General features: G+C 41.7%; 1 protein-coding gene across 14 annotated transcripts in view; it reads left to right on the forward strand.

Annotated features, from left to right (window-relative positions):
* The window catches only part of wdpcp (WD repeat containing planar cell polarity effector), an 84,509-nt gene that overhangs the window by 50,134 nt on the left and 11,731 nt on the right, over nucleotides 1-22,644 (forward strand). For 11 of the 14 annotated variants that reach the window (XM_051420509.1, XM_051420535.1, XM_051420501.1 and 8 more), the window contains 5 exons: nucleotides 7,857-8,460; nucleotides 12,790-12,978; nucleotides 13,442-13,565; nucleotides 14,608-14,671; nucleotides 22,230-22,329. In XM_051420509.1, the coding sequence (XP_051276469.1) occupies nucleotides 7,857-8,460; nucleotides 12,790-12,978; nucleotides 13,442-13,565; nucleotides 14,608-14,671; nucleotides 22,230-22,329 (1,081 nt within the window). The remainder of the gene's footprint in view (nucleotides 1-7,856; nucleotides 8,461-12,789; nucleotides 12,979-13,441; nucleotides 13,566-14,607; nucleotides 14,672-22,229; nucleotides 22,330-22,644) is intronic. The other 3 variants (XR_007887287.1, XM_051420599.1, XM_051420592.1) reach the window with 1 other exon arrangement.

Here is a 22,644-nt window from a genome sequence, read left to right on the forward strand (position 1 = left end):
TTGCTACCCCAAAGGAAGGAATTCACTGTTGTTCACAAGGGATTCACAAGACAGAACGTGAAATCACCAGGTGGACTGGTTCAACGTAAGCAGGCATTTGGGTATTGTACCAAGCTGTTGTAGTGCGCAGGAAGCTGAGGCTGAAAGTAAAGCTCTAAATTTACCAGTTGATCTACAATATATTTGCACATTAAGATGGAGCTCGGACTAGAACTATTGCTTCTTCACATTGGAAGTCATGGGACTAAGCTCCTAAACACCTATTATTATATACCTATTTCTGGCACTTCGAGCTCGAAGGAAACCCCAGACCCTGTAATGCTTACATATCTGACCCGGGAACACCTTGAGATCTCTCAGGATCAGGAAATGGCTGCTAAGCTTGCTTCCACAGCAACACTGACCTGGGTGAGTAAAAGAATGAGAAACAAGAATGACAGACAAATTTAGAATTAACTAGGGATTGCTGAAATGTCTTGACTTCACTTAAAGCCTTTGTTGTGACCCTTAACCCGACACAAAAGTGTCTTGTTCACTGGAGGAAAATCCTGCGTTCCAAATGGAAAGCAGAGGCTTTTCTTCCAAATTTCCCATTCATTTTAGAATTTAAAGAATATACAAATGTCACTGGTGCAGTTTGTAGTAGTGTGGGATGGACAGAAGTATAAAAACAAGGCTTGCATTTTTTTTCAACGAAAAAAGGCAGTTCAAGTGATGTATACTTACCACCGTTCACCTGCTTTGTTGCATGCTTGTTGCACCTCCAGCAGTTTATAATGTGAAGGCCATGTGGATGTTGTTTTGTTTGAGACACTGAAAATCTGCTGTCAATATAAGCGTGTCTCACAAGACTTTGGAGTGAACAAGCTAAGCTAAACCTAAGTAATAATTGTAAAGATTAAGTAAAGTAAACAAAACAAGTAAAGAAATAAGACAGAACAAAGCAAACAATTGTGTGTGCTCATAAAGGTTTTTTTAATACCTCTCAGTGCTGTTTGAAGCCTTAAACTCAGTACACAAACCATAACAGACAAACAAATCATATTTTTTACACACACTCAGGTACTTTCTCACACACGCTCCCAGGCACACACACACACACACACACACACACACACACACACAAAACACACACACACACACACACACACAGAATAAGGACACATAGTGTAAAAGCCAACAAAGCTGCTGTTGTGAGTGGGGACCTGTGTTGTTGTGGATGGGATTGGGGATGGTGTGTTAACCACCTCAAGGGTGGCACCTCTGTGTTGCACCTCCGTGCATCACCATATGAAATAGGCAGGAGAGCTAAGCTGTGGTACAGCGTGAAGGAGAACGCCTACACATCCACACACACACATATGCTTAGACACACATCCTCATGGCCTCTGGCAAAACCCTACCCATGACCCGATTCTGTGTCAACGTAGAATTGGCCTTGTGCCGAAAGCAGATGAAAGATCCCAAATTACCGAACCGGGCTTAACTCTACTCCTCATACCGTGTACCACGGTAAGCATATGCAAAATATTCACCACACCAGGGAGAGAAGGGAGAGAGTCTGTGAGAGGGAGGAAAGATGAGCGTTACCAATTGCATGCTAGGAAAACAAATTCACGCAGCAGAATGAGGGAGGGATGGGAGCTAGGGGGGCACTTGAATATTGAAATAAGCAAAGCAGATGTTGTTCGCTGCTTTTTCCGCTTGTTGTTTTTGGAATGCTCTCCACATTTATCACACTCCTTCACCTAGTTTATTCTCTCTGTCTCCTTCAACCCCCCCGTCCTCCTCTCCTCTTTCTCCTCCTTCCTTCCTCCACGCTTCAAGAACATTAAAGTCTCTTCGTGGGGCTGCGGCATCGCGCTCTAATGAAAGCGTTTGTTGTCATTTTTCAGATGCGCGGTGTGAAATTAAGCGAGCAGTTTATGTAAGAGCCGTGGCGGGAATCAAACGCCGGGCACACATCGGGAGACGCCAGCTACTTCAATCACTTCAAGCTCATATATATGTTCCTTTTGTTCAGTTTGCTATCTGCCGCACTAAGCCAATTTTCTAGCCAGTCTCTCGGCATTTAAAAAAGTCTGATTTCTTTCCCTATGTGGTCTTAATTCGTATGCCCCCCCCTCCTCATGCTGATAAGTGGAGCCACGGCACGCGGGGGGTGGAGGGTGGGAAGGAGAGAAAAACACATACATAGTTCGTTTTTATGCAGCCAGTTAACATTTTTAATTATCCTTCCTTCATGCTTCCCTCCCTTAACCCCCCCATCCCCCCACCCCAACCAACAAACACACACACAAACCATTTCCTGGAATTTAATAATCTTATTGAAAAGAAAAAAACCAGATGAATGTTTTCTTGCTTTTTTAGTCGTATTTGATTTTTGTGGTTGTATATGTGTGTGTCTATGTTTGCAAACATACTTTTTTTGTTTGTTTTTTTTGACTATCCTGTTATCTGTCACCAAACAGTTTCTCTGCAGTCGTTTGATCTGCATTTGTGTGATTTCTGTTGTCTTTTAATTATTAACTTTAGCACTGTGCCGCATGGCGTTTGAAGAAAAACCTAAACAGAAAGACAACCTCAAATGAAATAAGTTGTATAGGAAGAATATAGGACTGCACATGCAAATTGAATCATTTAATCTGTACTTCATCTCCTCCACAACTGCTAGAACACTTTGATTAAGAGTGTATTAGAAGCTAAATCAACAGTGTAAAATGACTCATTTTGCCCCTAAAATATAAAAAGCTGCAGTCTTAATGTGCGAGTTAAAGCATGTACATCAGAAACAACATTTTCAGCAATGCAATGCAATCATAATTTGGACCATGAAAGGGTCGGGTGTGGAATCTAAAGTGCAGAATTACTCCCAAGCTCCACTGCTTTGTAAAAATCACACAGGAAGCACTGCTGCTACAGTTTCGGGTCTAGTGAATAATGTTCCCTTCCTACTACAATTATGTTCAGTGGTACCAATTATGACAGTTAAGGTGTGAGGAATATTTTGGGTAGTAATCCTGCTGTGCCTGTGCATTTTCTCACATCAGTACCTCAACACTAACCCTAATTCACACACCTAAAACTTCCCAGTGCCATCCCCCGCCCCCCCTCCAACACCCCTCATCCCTTCATCCCTCGACTCTCCTCCGAGTCCCTCCGTCTCTCTCTACCCGTCTCTCCCTGTCTTTCTCTGCTCCGTGAGCTGGAAAATTGGCTTCAAAAGGCCACTGCTGTGAACAAGGGCCAGCCACACAGTTGGGCCCGTCCGCTTTATCTTTCACACCACGGAGGGGGAAAAAAAGGTGCTGGCGAGAGAGAGACAAGAAGAATGGAGAAGAATAGTTTTGACCAGTCACTGAAACCAATAACCAGGAGAAAGCTACTTACTCGAGGCCTCTCTCTCTTTCTTTCTGTCTCCCTCTCTCGCTGTCTCTGCTCTCTTTCTTTCTCTTCTTTCTCTCCATGTCTCTACCCCCCCTTCCTCTCTTCACTCACTTCCATTCCCACTCTTTCTCATCATCTTTTGTGCATATTTCTTTCTGTCTGTCTCCCTCTCTTTCAGTCTCTCTTGCACATCCTTTCAATCACTTGCTCACTCCCTCTCTTGACCTTATTCATCATTTTTCTATTTTATGCTCTCAGAACCAGGGGATACACTACGTTCACAAGCCACAATATACTCTGGAGTTCACAGGCAAACAAAGCTTTGCTTTTTTGAATATGTTAAAAAGACACATGCAATGCTGTAGTGCAGAAGCACTTTCTCAACACTTCTTTTAAAGGCCGGCTGTTGTTTGGAGTTCCAAAATGTATTTTTATTGGACTTGAGTCATGTAGCAGTTTGTAAAACAGGGGTGCAAATTTTTGTTTTAAAAATAATAGAAGAGTTGGAAATGTACTGAACAGCCTTATTCAGTTTTGTAAGACCAGTCACCAGAAACTGTTGTTTTGTACTCATCCTGGCCACCTGCTTTTTTTGGTGACCTTTTTTTTTCTAATGTCCATGGTCACACTGATAACTGCAGTACACCCATAAAATCACAATTAAGTCAACTGAGCATGACTTTTAGACTGATCTATCTTCAAATGATGTCTGATTAGCTAAACAACCGATTATAAGAGTTCATACATGAATCCTCTGCAGATAAATCTATATGTCATCACTGGTCTGATATCTCATCATGCTCACATTAGCATGAGTGTTTGCAGTTCCAGAGTTTGTTTTGAAAGATTCAAACCTCATAACCCTGAAAGTCTTGAGTGCCATTCACTAATCTCCTAATCAGCTGTGTTGCCTTCAGGGGCCTTTTGCTTGCCTTTGCTCAGTCCACATGGGCTGTAACACGAGGTACAGCGCGCCCATAAAAATGACCCAGAGTAAAAATGCTGCTGTAAATATTGTGACTGTATTTTTGAGTACTGTACTTTTACCAAACATTCAAAAGGGACTCCAGCTAGACATTTAAAGTCCAGGTCCAGTTGATCTGATAGAGTGCTCAACAAAGTCAGTACACAACACACATCATGTGGCTTGAGTTTACCTGCTGAATATTGGGTGTGAATATCTAAAACTGAAGCCCTTTGAATATGAATTAAAGGATCTTAAATTTAACCCTTAAATGTCAGTGCAACGAGGCCTCACCTGGACTAATAAACTCAGTTGTAGACATGGGTTATACATGTGTTCCACCACATCATATGTGGGGTTTTGTTTAAAATAAAATAAGAACAACACCGAACATGAATTGGTCTTGAACTCTTTAAAATATTGGCTGTTGCAGGTTGAATTAGGCCATGCAGTATTTACTAATTTCGTCTGAGCTGTAGCTGACACTGTCCCCCTTCTCCTTTCCTTGGAGGGTCAACTATCAGGGAAGACAGAGCTGAATCAGCTGCACCTCATCCCTGATGGTGCCACGGTGGCATGCTGGCACAGCGGGCACTAGTGAGCCGGGCACAGGATGAAAAGCTGAGAGGATGAGATGTGGTTGGGGGGTCAGGGTTTGTGGAATTGAAGTAGGTCTTGCGATTCCTGTGACAGCATTCTGTGGGATGGACTCTATGGACCCTCACTTGCTATGTGTTTGTGTGCAAGTTTATTTAATGCATGTGCCACTTTGTCCCCACAGACATGTAGCTATCCAGAGAACCGCACCCTTCCAAGGATACCCCACCTCTTACATGAATTGAGCCCCTCTTGCCTGCTGCCTCAAATAAACACACACACACACACACACACACACACACACACACACACACACACACACACACACACACACACACACACACACACAGCACCCACCCCCTGGGGAGCAGCAGGAGCTAGCTCTGGGGGATTATGGAGAGGGAAAAAAGCTTTCAGGAGGACAGTCATCTGCTGTAGACCATGGGCAGGCAAAAAAACTCCTCTCTTCCTCCCTCTAAGTCCCTTTTTGGCAATGCCTGCCAAAAAACTGGGCCGGGCAGCTTTGTGAAAGGAAAGGAAGGCAGGCAGGCAGCAGATCCCTCTTTCTGTCTGCACGGCGAAAAGAAATGGGCTCATTTAGCCAAAGCTGCCACGGTCAATGCAGGGCTCTGATAGAGGCTTTGGTAAGGTGAAATCCCTCCTAAAAAGCTCTGTTAGTGACTGTGGAACTGTCGGGCTGCTGTTTATACAGGCTGTTGTCTCCTGTCATCCACCTACTGTTCCTGGTTCCTTGTGGGTGTTTTATCGACAGTACCACCCGTGGCACGGCCTATCTCCGTCAGTGTCAATGCTTGCTTGCTTAGCAGGGCTATTGTGCCCACTCCCACAGACTGGTTGTAGTTCAGGACCGAATAATCTAAATTTTGGATTTGACCATAGGTCAAATAATTCCAAGCTTTCTTCATACATCATCCTCTTAATATTTAAAAGGGCTCATTTCTTGTCATTCACCATGTCTAGTGTTGAGCTCTTGGCTTCTCACACAGGTAAACAGAGGGGGTTGTTTATCGCTGGGTGCTTGGTGCCAAGCCGTGGCATGCTCAGGGAGAAGATGTTGTTGACCTTGAGTTAAAATGGAGCTCTTATCATTAGCTGTCTTGATTGACAGCCGTGTGTTTATGAGCAAAGTGAAAGGCTCTATTTCTTCCATCTCCAGGGGGTTTGGGGCTGCTGCCATGGTATGACTCATTTCTCTGTCTCTGTCTTTCTCTGACATGTTCTTTCGCCTTTCATATCCTTCTTTTATTCAAAAACAGGTTTGTTCATTAACTGTACTGGCACAAATCGGCACCTTCCAATTCCTAAATAGAAGAACATGTTAAAACAACAACACAATTAGGAGATTAAGTTCCAGTTCTTTTGCTTATACAAACTACACTACTGAAGGGATACAGGTTGAATCCTCCTTCGTCCCACTCCAGTATCAAAATTGAAAGTTTACAGTAACCTTAAAGTTTCTCAACATGGAGTCTCCCAGATAATTTCACCTCCTTATATTGTGCTCCTCAGTTCTTAATATTCTGACTAATTTTTTCTTTTTATTCTCCATCAGTTTGCTACAGTTTGTGTAATGGCCCAAATACTGAGGCTGATGGAATTGTCATTAGTTTTGCAAGTATTTAGTCATAAGTCCAAAATTAACTTTTTGGGTCATCTACCAATGTAAATAATTTTTTACTGGCCATAAAACTGCATCATGCATTATTTGACTAAAAAGAATTCCCTTTTTGGGGTACCTGATAGCTCACTTAGTAGAGCGTGCCCCATGCACAAAGCCTGTCCTTACCGCAGTGGCCTGGGTTCGTTTCTAACCTGTGGCTCTTTGCTGCATGTAATCCCCTTACTCTCTCTCCTTTCTTTATGGTTGCTGTAATAACACAGATGTTTCTTATGGCAAAAACATAGACAGATATTGTGTAGAGAGCGCCAAATAGTAGTAAGCTGTGTCTATTTGGTACAGTGGACAGTGGGGGTCACATTAGTCTCAGCTGGTACACATAAAAGACTGTGATTCTCAATTATTTACCGGCCACTTGGCTAGTGACCCCAATTTATTTGTCTGCCAAACACAAAATGTACCTATATTGGTGCTTGGCATTAGTGATGCGCGGGCCGACCCGTAACCCGCAGGTCAGGTTACGGGTCGGGTCAAGAAACTTTATTGGCGGGGCGGGTCATTAAGGATTAAATATGTCCAATACAGCCTACTTCTTAACAACACTGTTGGGTAAATCCACCTGCGACCTGACGTCACAAAAGCGCCTATATATATATTTATTTTTATTAAGATTTGAATTTATTGTTGCCAGTTTCCAGTGCCACTCGAAAGGCTGTTTTCAAGCACATTTGTAAGACCAAATAAAAGCCTTATTTAAGTACAAATTTAACGTGTATTTAATAGCGGCGGGGCAGGGTGGGGTGGGGCGGGTTGTGAAAATAGATGCGGTTGTGCGGGGCGGGATGGAGCGGGTCAAATTATTAAATAAGTGCGGTACCCGCGGGTTGGAAAAAACCCTGACCCGCGCATCACTACTTGGCATGTATCAATTTTAGACCCTGAATCAAAGTATTGAACAAATTGAAAATTTGACCAGATGAAAGAAAGAAGGTCAGCAAATCACCAAAGTTACTCATTCAACAGGATTTGAAGCTCAGTAAGTGGATGTATTTAAACTAAATGAATAAATTCTTAAGTGTCATAAGGTATCATCTTTGGTTTGAATGTGCCATAACACATGTTCCTACCCAGAGGAGCGAAAAAAAGTTTATACAGGTAATGTTATTGTGCATTGTTAGATCAGATCAGATTTATAGGGAGGATGTTAAAGTGTGCATCAGCTGAACACTCTGAAATCATTCTCTTCTCCACATTCACTCCCTCTGAAAGGTCCTTAGCTCTGTCCGGACAGAAGGCAATCCCCTGGACTGCCGCTTCAGCCTGCTCCAGCCGTACCAGCTGCTAACGGTGGAGCTACCTGCAGGACCACAAGAATTCAAAGAGGGGTCTTGGGCTGACGCCTGTGTGTATGAATGTGCACGAGAGCGCCTGCACCGCCTGTCTATCACCCGCATCCCGCTATCGTCCCATCCTGTCTCCTGCTCACGTCACCCCTATGAGACCACACTTCTCCTGGGGTTAAGTGACTCCTCCCTAGTCCTGTATGACCAGCGACGGGGGGTCTCTCTCCTGGCCTCCTGCCCTGTGCCACCCACCCTCCTTGCATGGCATCCTGCTGGGGCCATGGTCATGGTAGGGGCAGGGCAAGGGGAGCTGATGTGCTTTGATGTGGGCTTGGCACCTGTAAGCATGGCACTGGTAGCAGAAGAGGTAGCTTCAGCTGCCACGCTAAGACTAGCTCAGCACCTGCGCTGTGGTGGAGGCCTGGAGGGACTGCACTGGGGGACCAGCCTGGAAGGAGGCCCAGAGGGGACTGATATCCTGATGTTGGCCTTTCATGGAGGACCACTAGCAGCCTTGAGGTTCAGACTAGGTGGGTAAAATAAGATTCAGTAATACCATATGGTCGACCGCACTCTTACAAGGACTAGTAGCACACAATGTGTGAACAGTGAGATTTGGAATATTTGTGGAGTAGAAACCAAAACTCAACATTGAGCCTCAACTAAAAAGTATTTCCTTTACTGATTGCTCTGTTGATTAGTTTTGAATTAACTGATTTATTCTGTATCTATAAGATGCCATAAAACAGTACAGTCATGTCTTCAGATCGCTTGTTTTGCTGAACCAACAGTTCAGTCTCTATACCACTGTAAGGTAATATAGAGATGTATGTGTAAAAGGAATTTCTGGGAAGCTACATAAACTAGCCTTTGATAATGCTGTCTTAGAGCGATGCAGTTACACTACTTTGATTTAGCTATTGAACACAGCATTCAGGGACAGACTGTACCGATAGAAACTAAACAGAAAATAACTGCCAAACCTTCCGCTCACTCATCGTCATCGCTTCCTAATGAAGGCGCCCTCCTCCCTTCAGAGACTCTTCCTCTGTTTTGGATCTGACACTGTATCTGAACCCCACTGTGTAAATATGGCTGCTGAACGGGTCGACCTCTTCACTGCTGAGGGAAGTTAATTTGTTGACGGGCAGGAAGGTTAGCAGGAGTCACGCTCTCAGAGGTCATTCAATAATCGCCCTGGGGCAAGAGCCCCCCAGGTGCATTCTGGGATGCATTTTTCCGATAAATCGTTTACAGTGGCTGCGCAGTCCCTCGGGGCCCTCAGATAAAGTTTGCCAATCAAAAAATTTCCGAAGCAGCCACCTCACCCTCTAACACAGGCATACACAAACACACTCAAAGTCTCACACACACTCGCACATACACACATTCAGCGTCTTTAATTGTGACTTTGGAAAGAAGATGTGACAGTGGCACGCAGCTCTCTGCTGAAGTTTGAAACTGTGGGGGTGGATGGAGGAAGGTAGAAGATTGTGTGTGTTTGAGTGTGTGTATTCAACTGCATTTGCCTGTGTGCACAGGGAAAGGGGAGGGTGTCTTCCAACAATAGCTTCCCCTCCTCTGATCGTCTGCCAAGGTTTTGATGAAGAAAGTCACTGCACGTCTTTTCTCCATGATAATTCTTCCCCCCACAAACACGTGTGTGTATTCTTCTATTTCTGTGCTTCTATGCACACATACACACACACACACACACCTACACACACCTACACACATACACACACTCCAACTCATTTGTTTGTTTGCTTGCGCTCCTTCTCTGTATTGACTTGTTTCATAAGGCCCGCTACATGACAGAAGGAGTGAGTCGGGAGGCGGCGAGGAAGAAAGACTTGGCCAAGCTCCAAGTTCTCTTTTTTCCATAGGAGGCAGCCCTCCCTAGTGCCCCCCCACCCCCACCCTCCTGCCTGCACCAAGTTATCTCATCTGGGCACACGTTGGCCGCGGCTGGGCCTGCACCGGTACAGGCTGTGGAAGGGCAGACCAGGGAATGTGCTGCACGACACGCAAGGAAAAATTTTTTTTTGTATGGATGGGAATTTACTGAAAAATTATTGATGTTCAAAGAAGAATTACGTAACTGGATATAACTAGTGAAGAATGAGAGCCCAAGCCAATGCATCCTTATTTGATGTTTATTTTGGTTACATACTAAAGCAGAAAAACATTTACTCAGCAGGCATCAAGGTAACATAAAGGTGGATTCTCTCCTACACTGCACAAGCTGCTGCTTGCTACTTTGGATGTAGAGCTCATTTATAAAGTCTGTCCAAGGCAATAATCAGATTTAAGGCTTTTAATCAATTAGTTTGGCAGCGTATATCTATTATTAAATGATTAACTAGTCTCATCCCTAATTTTTTGTTATTTTCATTTCTGAAAAAGGGACACATTGCACAGAATTAAAACTACCTGTGATTTATTTAATTATTGTCACAGTTTTATGGGAAAGTCTTTCATATTTAATGCTTAACTATCATCATAGTCCTTTGAGTTGAACTCTTTGTCAGTAGTTTTGTCTCTGAAGTGTACTTGTCGTGTCGATGGTGCACAGTATGAGTACAAACTCTCCGTTGCTGCTGGTCTTGTCCTGCTCTGTGTTGTTATGTGTCGCTGAACTGAGCTGGTCAAATAAGTTAGTGTAGACAGGTGTGGAAGAGAACTGACTTGTCCTTGCCAACACAATGACCCATTGTCTCTGCTCAGAGTTAGCTTAGACCAGACGTTAACGCCCAGCTCACGGACCCCTACACACACACACACACACACACACACACACACACACACACACACACACACACACACACACATAAACATAGACACACACAAACCACACTATGCTCAGCTGATGTATTAGCCACATTAGCCCACTCTTTAGGGGATTTGGGGGCTTGCTAATTGCCAGCTTGTCATTTTAATTGCTCATACACCCCCACCACACACATACACCCCCACCACACACACACACACACACACACACACACACACACACACACACACACACACACACAACTTCTTCAATTAATTAGACAAGAGTCAGTGGTGACTTTGGTCGCCTGCAGTCTGGCCCATTGACAATGTCGCTGTCAATGATCACCTACTCTGTCCAGAACTGTGCCACTAGCTATGTCCAAATTTTTTTTGGTAAATATGTAAGCGTAACTACATCGTAGCAGAATATTACGTGCATTATGTGGAAAATGTCAGCATTTTCAAAAAATTCAAGCATTTTTCAAATTCAAGTTTGGACACACCCGTCATGTATGGCGACATGCATTTGAGTTTGGTGCTCCTCCTCTTTGGCACACGCGACAGCCTTTCCCAAAACATGTTAACGATTCCTTTGACTGCTGCACCATCGTGATTAAGTGACAATGGACAATAATCACCCCTGGCATTCAACACCTTCACTTCTCGGATGTGTAGGCTACCATACAAAGCCTCAAACACACATGCACCTTTGCCCTTTTACACACAGAAGGACACACCTCTGCTATTGGGAAGGCTAAAAAACCTTCTATTATTCAGAAGAGTGTTAATGTGCTCTCACACACACAAACAAAAGTATAATTAATCAGCTCTGGTCAAAAGGCCTAGTCAGTGGTATAATTCCTCTCAACAGACGGTCTCAGGCAAAGTTACAGAAAAAAATATAATTTTGCCAAATGATCTGAACATAAGTGAACAAATTGTATGCTCAATATTTGTCAGATGTGTTTAAATAGATGGTGATGAGAAAAACCTTGTTTTCATTTTGCTTTTACACAAAGATACAGATACACACAGAGTGTACTCCAGGGATTAAACAGCTAATTGACAAGTCAGTGCTAGTCCAACTGATCTCATGCTGCTTCAGAGTTTATGCCCATCCACTGGTCACTTACTTAGCTTAAGTAGGTGCTCCAGGATATGTAAATATAGTGTGTTAATGTAACCCAAAAAAAAGCATGAATATAAAAATGTGTGTCAACAGTTACAATATCAACTCATACTGAGCAACGTTCTCCAACACAACCAAGTGTAAAATAAATCAGATAAAATTGAATAAAGAAAATAAATAACAAAAAATAAAATAAACACACTTCCTTCAGAGGGTCTGACATGGATGGATGGACAAAAAGGTTTTTGACAGATTTGTAGTTAAGCTCCATGTACATTTTGGTTTCATAACACAGGAATGTTTTACAATTTAAAGAATTGTTATATATATTTTTAAAATTTAGATATTCCTTCCAGACATGTTTTAACATGTATATAAACTGCTATACTTTGAATAATAATTTGTATCTGATATCTTCTTATCACAAAATAAGTCAGTTTTCTTTTAAAACGTGACCGCTGCTAGGGGGTCTCGGACATCAAAACAATAATAAAAGATAAAGTTGAGACGTTGAGAAGTAGCATGGGCTCATTGGAGTTGTTGTTTCCACCACCGTTGGTGTCAGTAAAGTCAGCTTCCCTGCTCAGAAGGTTTCTACCGAGTTATCCACAGAGGCCTCCTCCTCTCCAAAACAAACAGACCTGGTGATTAAAACTGGTAAAAACACTGAATAAAGCAGTTTTACCTTAACAATCATTGTGTATCTGAGACTGTTGGGCAGACAAAGGGCATCCTGGGGAATGGAGGGGCTGCTAACATTTGTTCATCTTGTTTCTCTGATAACTTAAGATCTGGTTAAAATATATAGTTAAAAACAACCAAGAAATAAAAAGCGTATCGTAAAATTGATGAGATCCTGCTGCATTTAACTCTTGATTTGGATCTTTTTTAATCCTTCCTTTGATGTTGCTTTATTTCATGTAATAAACTAAAACCAAACTCTGACTCATCCTGACAGGGGCTCTGACTGGTGGCCAGATGGGCCCTGGGGAGCTTCTGCAGCAGCGGCTGCGTTGTGGCCAGGTCAGAGAGGCACTCGGCATCCTGGAGGCCATGGACTGGAGCATCATGGGAGATAAGTGCTACCGAGGCCTGAGCTCGGTCACCAACCACCTGCTGAGGCTGGAGCTGAATGCAGAAAGAGAGGGTGGGTCTCTGAGTCAAACACATGTTAGATTGGCTTTAGTTTTACAGATATTTTTGTAAATTTAGAGTAATCTCACTGTGTGAATCACACCTGAGTAGTCAATTTCGAAGCACGTCAGTTTTGTGTGAATTTGCTGCTAAGAGAAAAATGCTACTAATGTTAGCCTAGAGGTTTATAGTCCAGAGCTATTTATGTCACAAGTAAACAAAAATATATTCTACTTCCACCATTTTTATTTAGCTTTCATTTTCCTTTAAATTTTGCTGTTAAATAGCACTTTGTGAATTAGACTTCCTCTTCTGGATGCACAATTCTTTGAAAAGTTCAAATATAATAAGAAGTATCTTTAAAATATAATAGAATACTTGGTTATCAGCAAACAGTGAAAGACGGTACTAAAATCCTATTAATGTTATTCTTGTTTATTTAATTCATTGTGTGTTTGTTTCTATTTTGTCCATAGCCCAACTAGAAGCGGCTCTGGGTGTGTTTTATGCCCCACCTGCCCCTCTCTCCAATATGGTGATACTTGAGTACAGAGAGCCAATCAGCAAGTATGCACGGCGCTTTTTTCACCACCTCCTCAGGTAACCTACCACCACCACCTACTCTTTGCTGTTGCTGTGGTCCTAATTTGATCTTCTGAGGGACAAATTTGTTTTACGTAACTCTTCAGGGAGGTCAAAGTCAGCTATATTTAAAGCACTCTTGGAGCTAAATGCATTTAAATACATAAACAGTATGTTCCTCCATCAGGCTACAGATCAGTAATTAAAATATAAATCACTATTTTTAAGGCATTAGCATTACATTTTATTCATTTTAGCAACGCCGGGTGCAGAACAAGAAATACTGTCCAAAAAATGACATCCATTGAAGATACAATTTAATACTGCTTATTTGACGCTCACTATTGCTATTTTAAAAATTCTAAAAAGGAAATAGCTTTTGAATTTCCTCGCACGCACACTGATGCAGCTTTGAGTCATTCATAAGGCAAAGCACCTCACATGCACCTGTTTAGACTGTTGTTTCATTTTCCCTTCTGCCATGAGAGCCTTTTGAAATGCCTGTTTGACTGAAATAGACCCTGTTGTTCCCACACACTGCTGCTTACTGCTCTCCATCCTGCAATTACCTCCAGTTTCCTCTCTCTTTCTTTCTCTTCCTCTGTAGCAGCGCAGGAGCGTTGTTTGGCATCCCTTCTCCTCTCCTCTCTTATCACCTACCTGCATTCTTTTTCTCTCCATCGACATCAAATGAAGGAAGCCCCCCACACCCCCTCTCTGTGCTTGTGTTTGTTTGTTTCATGTTGGCTCTAGACAGGGAAAGTTGAGGTGTTTTGTACTGGGAGATACAGCTCTCTCTCTCTCAGCTTTAATTCTGGATAATAGGAAGAAGACCTGCTACTCTCAGTTCAATTATTGACAGTTTTATACGCAGAGGTGTGTGTGGATGTGTGTGGATTGAGGTATGTGTCTGTTTGCAGACTAAAGGAAGTAGCAAATATACTACTGATTTATCCATATATATATATATATATATATATATTTAAACAAAGTGTGTGTTTTTAGATTGATGATTTGTTTTCAGGATGTTGTTTTTTAACTGTTTTGACTTTCTCTGCAGACACCAGCGCTTTGAGAAGGCCTTCCTCCTCGCTGTAGATTTAAAAGCCAGCGATTTATTCATGGTGAGTTGAAAGTAAATTCCATTTAAACTTGCTTTCTTGAAAAAAAAAATGTGATACATACTTTGACAAAAAGGTTACTGATCTTATAGTAAAATCCACTATAGGATCTTTTTATAATGAAAAATATGTAATTTCATTTTGATGCAAATCTAAATGACAAATAAAGTCTTTTTAAGTCAGTCCATCCAGGAATTTATAATGCTGTGAGCACAAATGAACAGCTAATATAATGAAAGAAAAATGGAAAAATTACTCAAATTACATAATTACATTTCAGTATTGCGACATTGATCAAATATAACACCAACTGGCTGGGTTTCTGCAGGTGTTAAAGATTCTTAAAAAGCAGTGAATTCAGTTTCCTCAGAAGGTTTTAAAAAGTCTTAGATTTAGTTTACAAAAGTCTTAAATACTTCCTCTTACCCGCTGTAGGCGGTAATGTTAGTTGTAATATAAATGGTTGCAGGCTTTTAATCAATCTAAAAGTGGGATTGTTTTGACAGTGGATCGTTCATGCAGGAGGCTGTTCAATCCATTTTGTGGAGTTTGAATTTGGCATCATCTCACCCATAACACCTAAAATAATGTATCATTGGTTAATCAATCCATCCATTTTACATCACTTATACAGATCCATGCTGCATTAATTTAATTCTATCATTAGAAGTTACAGTTACATACGCCTGGGAAGTACTCAAAGTATATTATAATAATAAATAAATCATGTTCAGGTTTTCCATCATACTTTCATTCTTTGGCCAGTATGGTCATGAAACGTATTAAAATGCGCTCTGTGCAGTATTAAAAAGGTCTTAAATTTAACTTGGTGAACCCAGCAGAAGCCAAATACACACATCACATACACATCTTCAACACCCAGGTGTGCTGTGACTACAGGCAGGTTAGGGAAGGAAAACATGGAAACTCCTCTGATAGGCTGGGACACATTTATTTATGCAGTTGTGTTGAAGTTGTATAATATGTTTTTTAACAAAGTTGTAATTTTTTGTTAAATATGTTTGCAAATGTAGCAAATTTTAGGGATATTATTGCCTTTATTGGAGAGAATAAAAATGAAGATACACACAGTAAATGTTTACAGGAATAATACTACACAACCTATTTTGTTGTTCAGTCATTGTGTACTCTGCTTTTATTTGCACGTCTTGTAACCCATACAAGTGTGTGTGTGTGTGTGTGTGTGTGTGTGTGTGTGTGTGTGTGTGTGTGTGTGTCAGAGAGCAGGTGTGATCTCAGTATGGGCCCCTATCTTTTCACAACCTCCATGGCCTCTCCTCGGCCTTCTCCTCTCCCCTCATCTTCCTTCTAACTCGCTCTTTCTTCCACTCCACGCTGAAATGCTCTTCTATGTGTTTGACCCCCTTTTTCATGGGGCCCCCTTTGCTCCATGCTTCACCAACACCCTAGACATTAATACAGACCCCCATACACACACACACACACACACACACACACACACACACACACACACACACACACACACACACACCTCTTGCTCCCTCAATCACACTGATAGCACTGGTTCCAATTACCTCCCCACTAAGTAGTGCTGCTGGGAAGCCGAATTGAAAAGGTGGAGTCGAGCCTGTGGACCTTGAAAGAGCGCAAAGGAAGGGGTTGGGGGGGCGGAGAGGAGGGGGCAGTGGTGTAGATGGAAAGCTATATGACAAATGCAAAAAAAAAGAGAGTAAAGGCGAGAGAGGAATCAAACAAGGTCTTGGTCTATCACTTTTGAGGCGTCAAGAGATGAGTAAGAGAAACAGAAGGTGAGCACAGAGATGGAAGTGGAAGGAAAATTATTCTCAGTGTGTAGGTTAGAAAACAAAGTGCAACTGACAAATTTGAAATATAAAACATAAAACATTCCACTACAATTACTGCTTTTCTCAGTTTTCATTATCTTTTCAATCTTTTGTATGCAACACAATAGAACAATTTGGGATTTGTTGAGTAATTGAGGTCATTTGTGTGAAATTCAATGGTGTATGATGTAAAGTAAGCCAGCATTTTAGGCACAGTTAAAATTTTAAAAAAAGGAAGCGCCCTTACAAGGAATCACAGAAATAATTTGGATCACTACAACATACAGTATTTGAAGTTGGTGCAATGCTATCCAGAACTAGTACTTCACTCTCCAGTAGTTCCAACACTACAAAACCTTTCCACTTCTGGGGCCAATTCACTCGTCCATTTCAGTTGTTTGAGAGCTATGTATCCCCGCTCCTGTGGCTCTAATACTACACCTGACAGCCAGCATGTGTTGTTTGATTTTCTGTTTTAAATCAAACCACATGTGTAGTGTTAAAACTGTACAGGTGACATCCTTTCAAGCTCTTCTCACATGTAAAAATATTATCATGCTGAAGATGAATTAGAATGCAACACAGTTAAAGACCAAATGAAACATGATTGATTCTGCTGTTTTACTCTTATACATTTGATACAAACAGATTTAAGAGATGAAATTAGAAAGCATTTGTGAACTCTTTTGTGGTGTCCATATACGTGGCTCACCAAACACAACAGATAATAGCAAATACTTCTGATCCTAGATCTGTAACAAAGTTAATTCTCACTCACAATGAGTGTCTTCAAGCCTTTTTTTTGCCTCAACGACCAAGAGAGCAGCAACTCATCATCTGAAAAGAGTCTGAGAGAAGGAGAAAGAAAAAGAGGACATTGACATTTCACCCCTCGCTCTGTCCTTCGCTTTAATTAGGTTGTGTTGTTGCTTTAACCTGCTGGTTGGCTGATTGAGTTGAGGTGGAGGGGGTTAATGAGGGCAACCCCCACCCTCACCGAACTCTTTCTTACTTCCTAACTTGCCTACAAAACTCAATAACGCACCATCGACTTGATAAAATGCACACACACATAGATAACGTGCACACCCTCACCTCTTGTAGAAATGCTCAGCATGATACCCATCACCAGACCCCCACCCCTTCAAGCCCCATTGTTTCCCAACTAACAATAGAGGCCCTCCAAGCCTTTTTTTGTTTGTTTTTTTCAAAAAAGAAACCTTTTGTTAAATTGAAACACTTCAGTGTCAGGCTAAATTGAGGGGGTGGAGGAATTGGTGGTAGGGGGGTGTTTTGGCGGAGGTAGAGGTTGGGGGGGTATATGTAGAGGTAGTAGTAGGGGGTTACTGAGTCGTTTGCATTTTTTTTTATAATTAGTGCTGTTCTGTAGCTCCCTAATTAGCCTTTGATAATGAGTTGATAATGTAACCAATTAGGTCATTCGTCAGCCAAGTCAAGCTGGCGACAGTTTTTTTCCCACCTCCCTCCCCTTTTTCTTCTTCTTCTTCTTCTTCTTCTTCTTCTTTCTGGGTCTTTGGCTCTTCATGTAGCTCGTTAATTAAATCAAATTGTGTGATAGCAGAATCTGATGCCGGTTCTTTTGTTCCCCAATGAGGGCTTGTACTGTTTCTTGTTAGATACGCTAGCAGTAAGGCAAGCTGCGTCTGTTGGGTTCACCCCCTATCTTCCTCCCCAATCTGACGCCGGGCGCTGGAGGAGGAGGAGGTATCGCACGTCTTTGGCAATAAGCTCATTGTTGTCGCTCAGATGAGTAATTAGCGTTATTAAAATGTTAAGTCCTTAACACCTATCTGATAGAAGTGTTAGTCAAACACAAGGCTCCTGGATAACAGGTGTGTCAGAAAACAAGTGTGTGTCCGTGTTTGCATGCCTGTGTGCAGGTTCAGCAAATGTGCTCATGTCCAGGGATTATGCATATGTTAATTAGTGAATATGTATTTTCATGTTTGCATGCCTGTGCCTATGTGGATTTGTGTCCAGTCTCCTTGTCAATATTTGATTCAACTGTATGTTTTTGGCAAAGCAAAATACATTATAGTACCAAACATGTGCTTTGAATTCTCCAGACTAATTGTTATTTGTGTATTTTCCTTGTTCCTGGGTATAGAAATGCAGATGATGTGACATTTTCCTGAGATATTTCCAAGGGTTGCAATGTAGTCTAAAAACTTCAAAAGTAATGATGAGGATTTGATGTCCGTCCCCTATAATCAAAGAGCAAAGACTTCTCTCTAGATCCGCCTTTTGATGCTATTATTTTATCATAAAGGGAGAAATACATCGTGGAAGAAACACAGAGACTAAGACTGTGTCTTATACTTCTACTTATGGAGAAATTACAATTTACTTTAACACTATGATACAAAAAAATTGTTTTAAAAATTCAAAATTTGACTGTATATATATGTATATATGTATGCCTATAAGATGTAACCCATTACATTGAATTGAAATGTAGGTGTAATTGAAACACTGTGTTCCTTTTCAAATGTTGTGTGGACCATGTCACCCCACTCATTTTGTTTTTAAAAAGATCTATAAAAATAAAATAAAAAAAGAATCTGGACAACAGTAGCTAGTAAACATTCACTAAGCTGCAAATGGCGATTGATTTCGGATACAGGATACATCTCTACAGTCAGAATTAAATGTATTAGACAAGATTGCAGTATAGCCACATATTGTCAGACACAACTATGTTGCTGTTGCTGCCATAACACTTATAGCATTATCACCAAGGGCAACAAGTTGCTTCCTATTCTCTGTGATGTTGGGAGGGAATTTTTGTGTGCATCAAAATCACAATTAGTAATCACAAAATAGCTCCAGGGATTCTGTAAACATTAAAGATTAATGAGGTATTGCGGTCTCCTTTTCCACAATCATGGTCAGAAATCACAAAGGTCAAACTTTCCGTCTTTGCAGATGGTTTATATACGGCTTATACTTCTTATCACTCAGTAGTACGTTTTTCTGTGCACATAATAGCTAGAAAAAAGTGCAAATCCACACTGAGCGTTCACATATGTACTTCCCATCGATCCTGTTTGACAGCAGACTGCAAACATACAGACATGAGCCCGTGTCGTAATGTGTCGTAAGCACTGCTGTGTGCCAGTTAACCTAATCTCTCATTTATTTGGAGGTAACCCAAATATCGGTCAATATCGGGCTCTTAGCGGCCACCACCTCCCCCCTCCCCTCCCCCTTACTCCCCAAAAATGTCCCACTAAAACACCCCTCTTTATCAGGCGCAGCAACCCCTAAAGCTCTTATATAAATAAGATTAGTGTCGCGTTTGAGCGTCGGGGAATAAGAGGTGTAATATCTGATGGTTTTATATGCAGTATTATTGTTATCCCTTCTTAGTCGGGCTGATACTCTTCTCTCTCTCTCTCTCTCTCTCTCTCTCTCTCTCTCTCTCTCTCTCTCTCTCTCTCTCTCTCTCTCTCTCTCTCTCTCTCTCTTTCAGTATTCAGTTTGTCTCTCTGCCTCTCTCATTTCACGTTTGTTCATTCGTTTATTCTTTCTCTGGGTCCCTCTCTCCAGATTCAGACAGTATTATGAGGAGCTAAGCTGGAATAAAGCGCCCCGGCATCAAATGTTCATATTGTTCTGTTCTGTCTGTCATACAATCTCTCTCTCCCTGTTGCTCTCTCTCACTTTCTCTCTCATATGAAAACCCTTGTTGTGAATTTTGCCTTCCTCACGTCTTTTATGTCTTTTTCACATCTCCTCTCTCTCTTTCTGCTCTTTCCTCTCTCTCACTCACACACCTCACTGTCAGTTCATTGTAATGCCTCCACTCTTCCTCCGCTTTTTTAATCTTCTGCTGCTCTGTTTGTTATCAATTAGGAAGCCTCACTCATATCTAATTGAGGGGCCATGTCCTCGTTCACAGTGGCTGAATATAGCCACCTCAGTCCTGGGAGCCGATTTAGGTTCTTTTGAGGCCATTTTGTTGTCGGCCATTTTCACATTTCCTCCTAACTCCTCGCCACAGAGGGCAGGCACCACACTATAATTACCCAATCTGTTCCCATTCATACTCTTCAATTTCAGTCCCCCTCTCTCATTCTCTTTTACTCCCCCTCTTTCCCTGCCTCAATCCCTCTCTGCTCCCTACCTCCTTTGGAAACTAGCACCCCCTCTTTTTTTTTTTACTCTAGGGGTACAAAAGCTGGGTTACAATATGGGGGTATTAGGGCCGGGTGCAGGCTCAGCTGGGGGCTGGCTTTAGCCAGCTGAGGGTTATCCATGGCGAGCCCTGAGTCACGGCACTGATGTCCTGTGATGTCGCTGAGGCGGAAGACTTTCCTTAACACGCTGTACCCTTTGATGGGCCCTCAGGCCCTGCACTCTGCCCAAGGAAACCCTGTGACTCTGAGTTGCCCCTCAGTGGGTGCCAGGATGAGAGTGATTTACTGTTCAAGTAGTTTAAGAGTATGAGTGTTCTTTCTTATACATTTATAATGGAACCTCAGTCAATCTTTTACATAGTATAGTTTAAATTTTTCTCTCTTTTATTTGTGCACTATCAACATTATTATGTATGTTTTCACCATCCTGCTTTCCTCTCAGACCAGCACTCTCACACTGGGAGCTCACCAGTACATTTCCAGCCTTTACTGCTGGTTATTGACGGGCTCCACTGGAGCAACTGGGGCAGCTGTTCTGGGGGACTCAAATCAGTGACCTTTCTGCACAAGACCAAGTTTTATACCATCATGCTGCTGTTCATGTCTGCTGCTGAGAAATGTATAACTATTGGTCATCATTGGTGCTGCTGAGATCATCATTTAGTCATAATTTGAGTCCTGAATAATTTTCCTGAATAGTCCTGAGGTCCTTCGATTCAGTATACATTTCACTATGTACAATTTCATATCAGGATATGATCTTTTTAGACTTTGCATCATGAAACAGTATAATTCTGTTTTAATAATAAAGATTATTGCTGGAGCCTTTAAAATACTCAAAACCTGCTTAAAATTAGCTCAGTATTGATACGGGACACAGTACATGTCCCTCACATGACAATTAAGATTGTAGTTGCATTTAGTCGAATTTATTAAGACTACAGTTTGACATTAATTTCCATTTAGGTATTTAAATGACCTCCGCCTTGTAGCCCAGAGATCCTTGAAACAGGAACAGCTGTCTGATGCAATATGGTTATTAATGAATAGTATGGCAGTGTTGGGCTTTAAACCAGCCACCCTCAGACATCATTTAGAAATATTATCTCTCTTTGTGGCCCTGCAAGACTCAAACAGAGAGATACAGAGAATACACGCTGTTTCCAATATTGTCGCAGGCTGATATAGTAATGTGCTCGGCTGGATATGTTTCTCCGTAAAGAGAGAATACTAGCGTTTCTGAAAGGTGAACAGTCCCTCGCCTCCTCTGCCACTTTTGAAATGTGACAGATAACATCCTCCCTAGTTCAAAACCAGAGAGACGAGGGTGTGTGTGTGTGTGAGGGGGGGCTGATTTCAAAGTTTTTTGAGAAACCGGCATTTCATCCAACCGGTGCTCTTTCTGATGTTGGGCTTCAAACAGCTCATTTTTTTCTGTCATTTCATCTGTTTCTTCCTTCTCCCGCCAAAACACCGCCCCCCACCCCTCCAAAAAAAAAACTCTATTGTCATCGGAGCCTAGATTCATTTTAGATTAACGTTCACGTTTCTTTCTTTCTTGCATTACCTTCAAAGGACCTCCATTATGTTGCCAGCGATAAGGGCGAGTTGGTGCTAGCGGATGTGGCCAAGAGGAAAGCTAATGAAATCGAGGCCCAGGCCGTCGCAGGCAATGGTAAGAAAATAATCATAATGTCTAACCAAAAAAACACCAAATGTGACTTGTTATTTCTCCTTACATCTTAAATGGGAGCTGTTCTGATAACCAACTCTGACAGACTTTTGACATCTGTATTTTCTCAGACTCACCCTAATAACACAAAGGAGAATTAAATCAGATCATGTATGACCGAGTAATATTCATGTAAAATTCACAAAATCTGTTGCCATTTTTTAATGTTATCTAAAATAATGATTGAAAGTGAGATACAGAAAAAAAGTTTTTAATGCAAAAATTGTAAAATTAAATAGAAAGTGTAAAAAAAAAAGC

The sequence above is a fragment of the Dicentrarchus labrax genome, unplaced genomic scaffold, assembly GCF_905237075.1.
Source record: "Dicentrarchus labrax unplaced genomic scaffold, dlabrax2021, whole genome shotgun sequence".
NCBI lineage: Eukaryota > Metazoa > Chordata > Actinopteri > Moronidae > Dicentrarchus > Dicentrarchus labrax.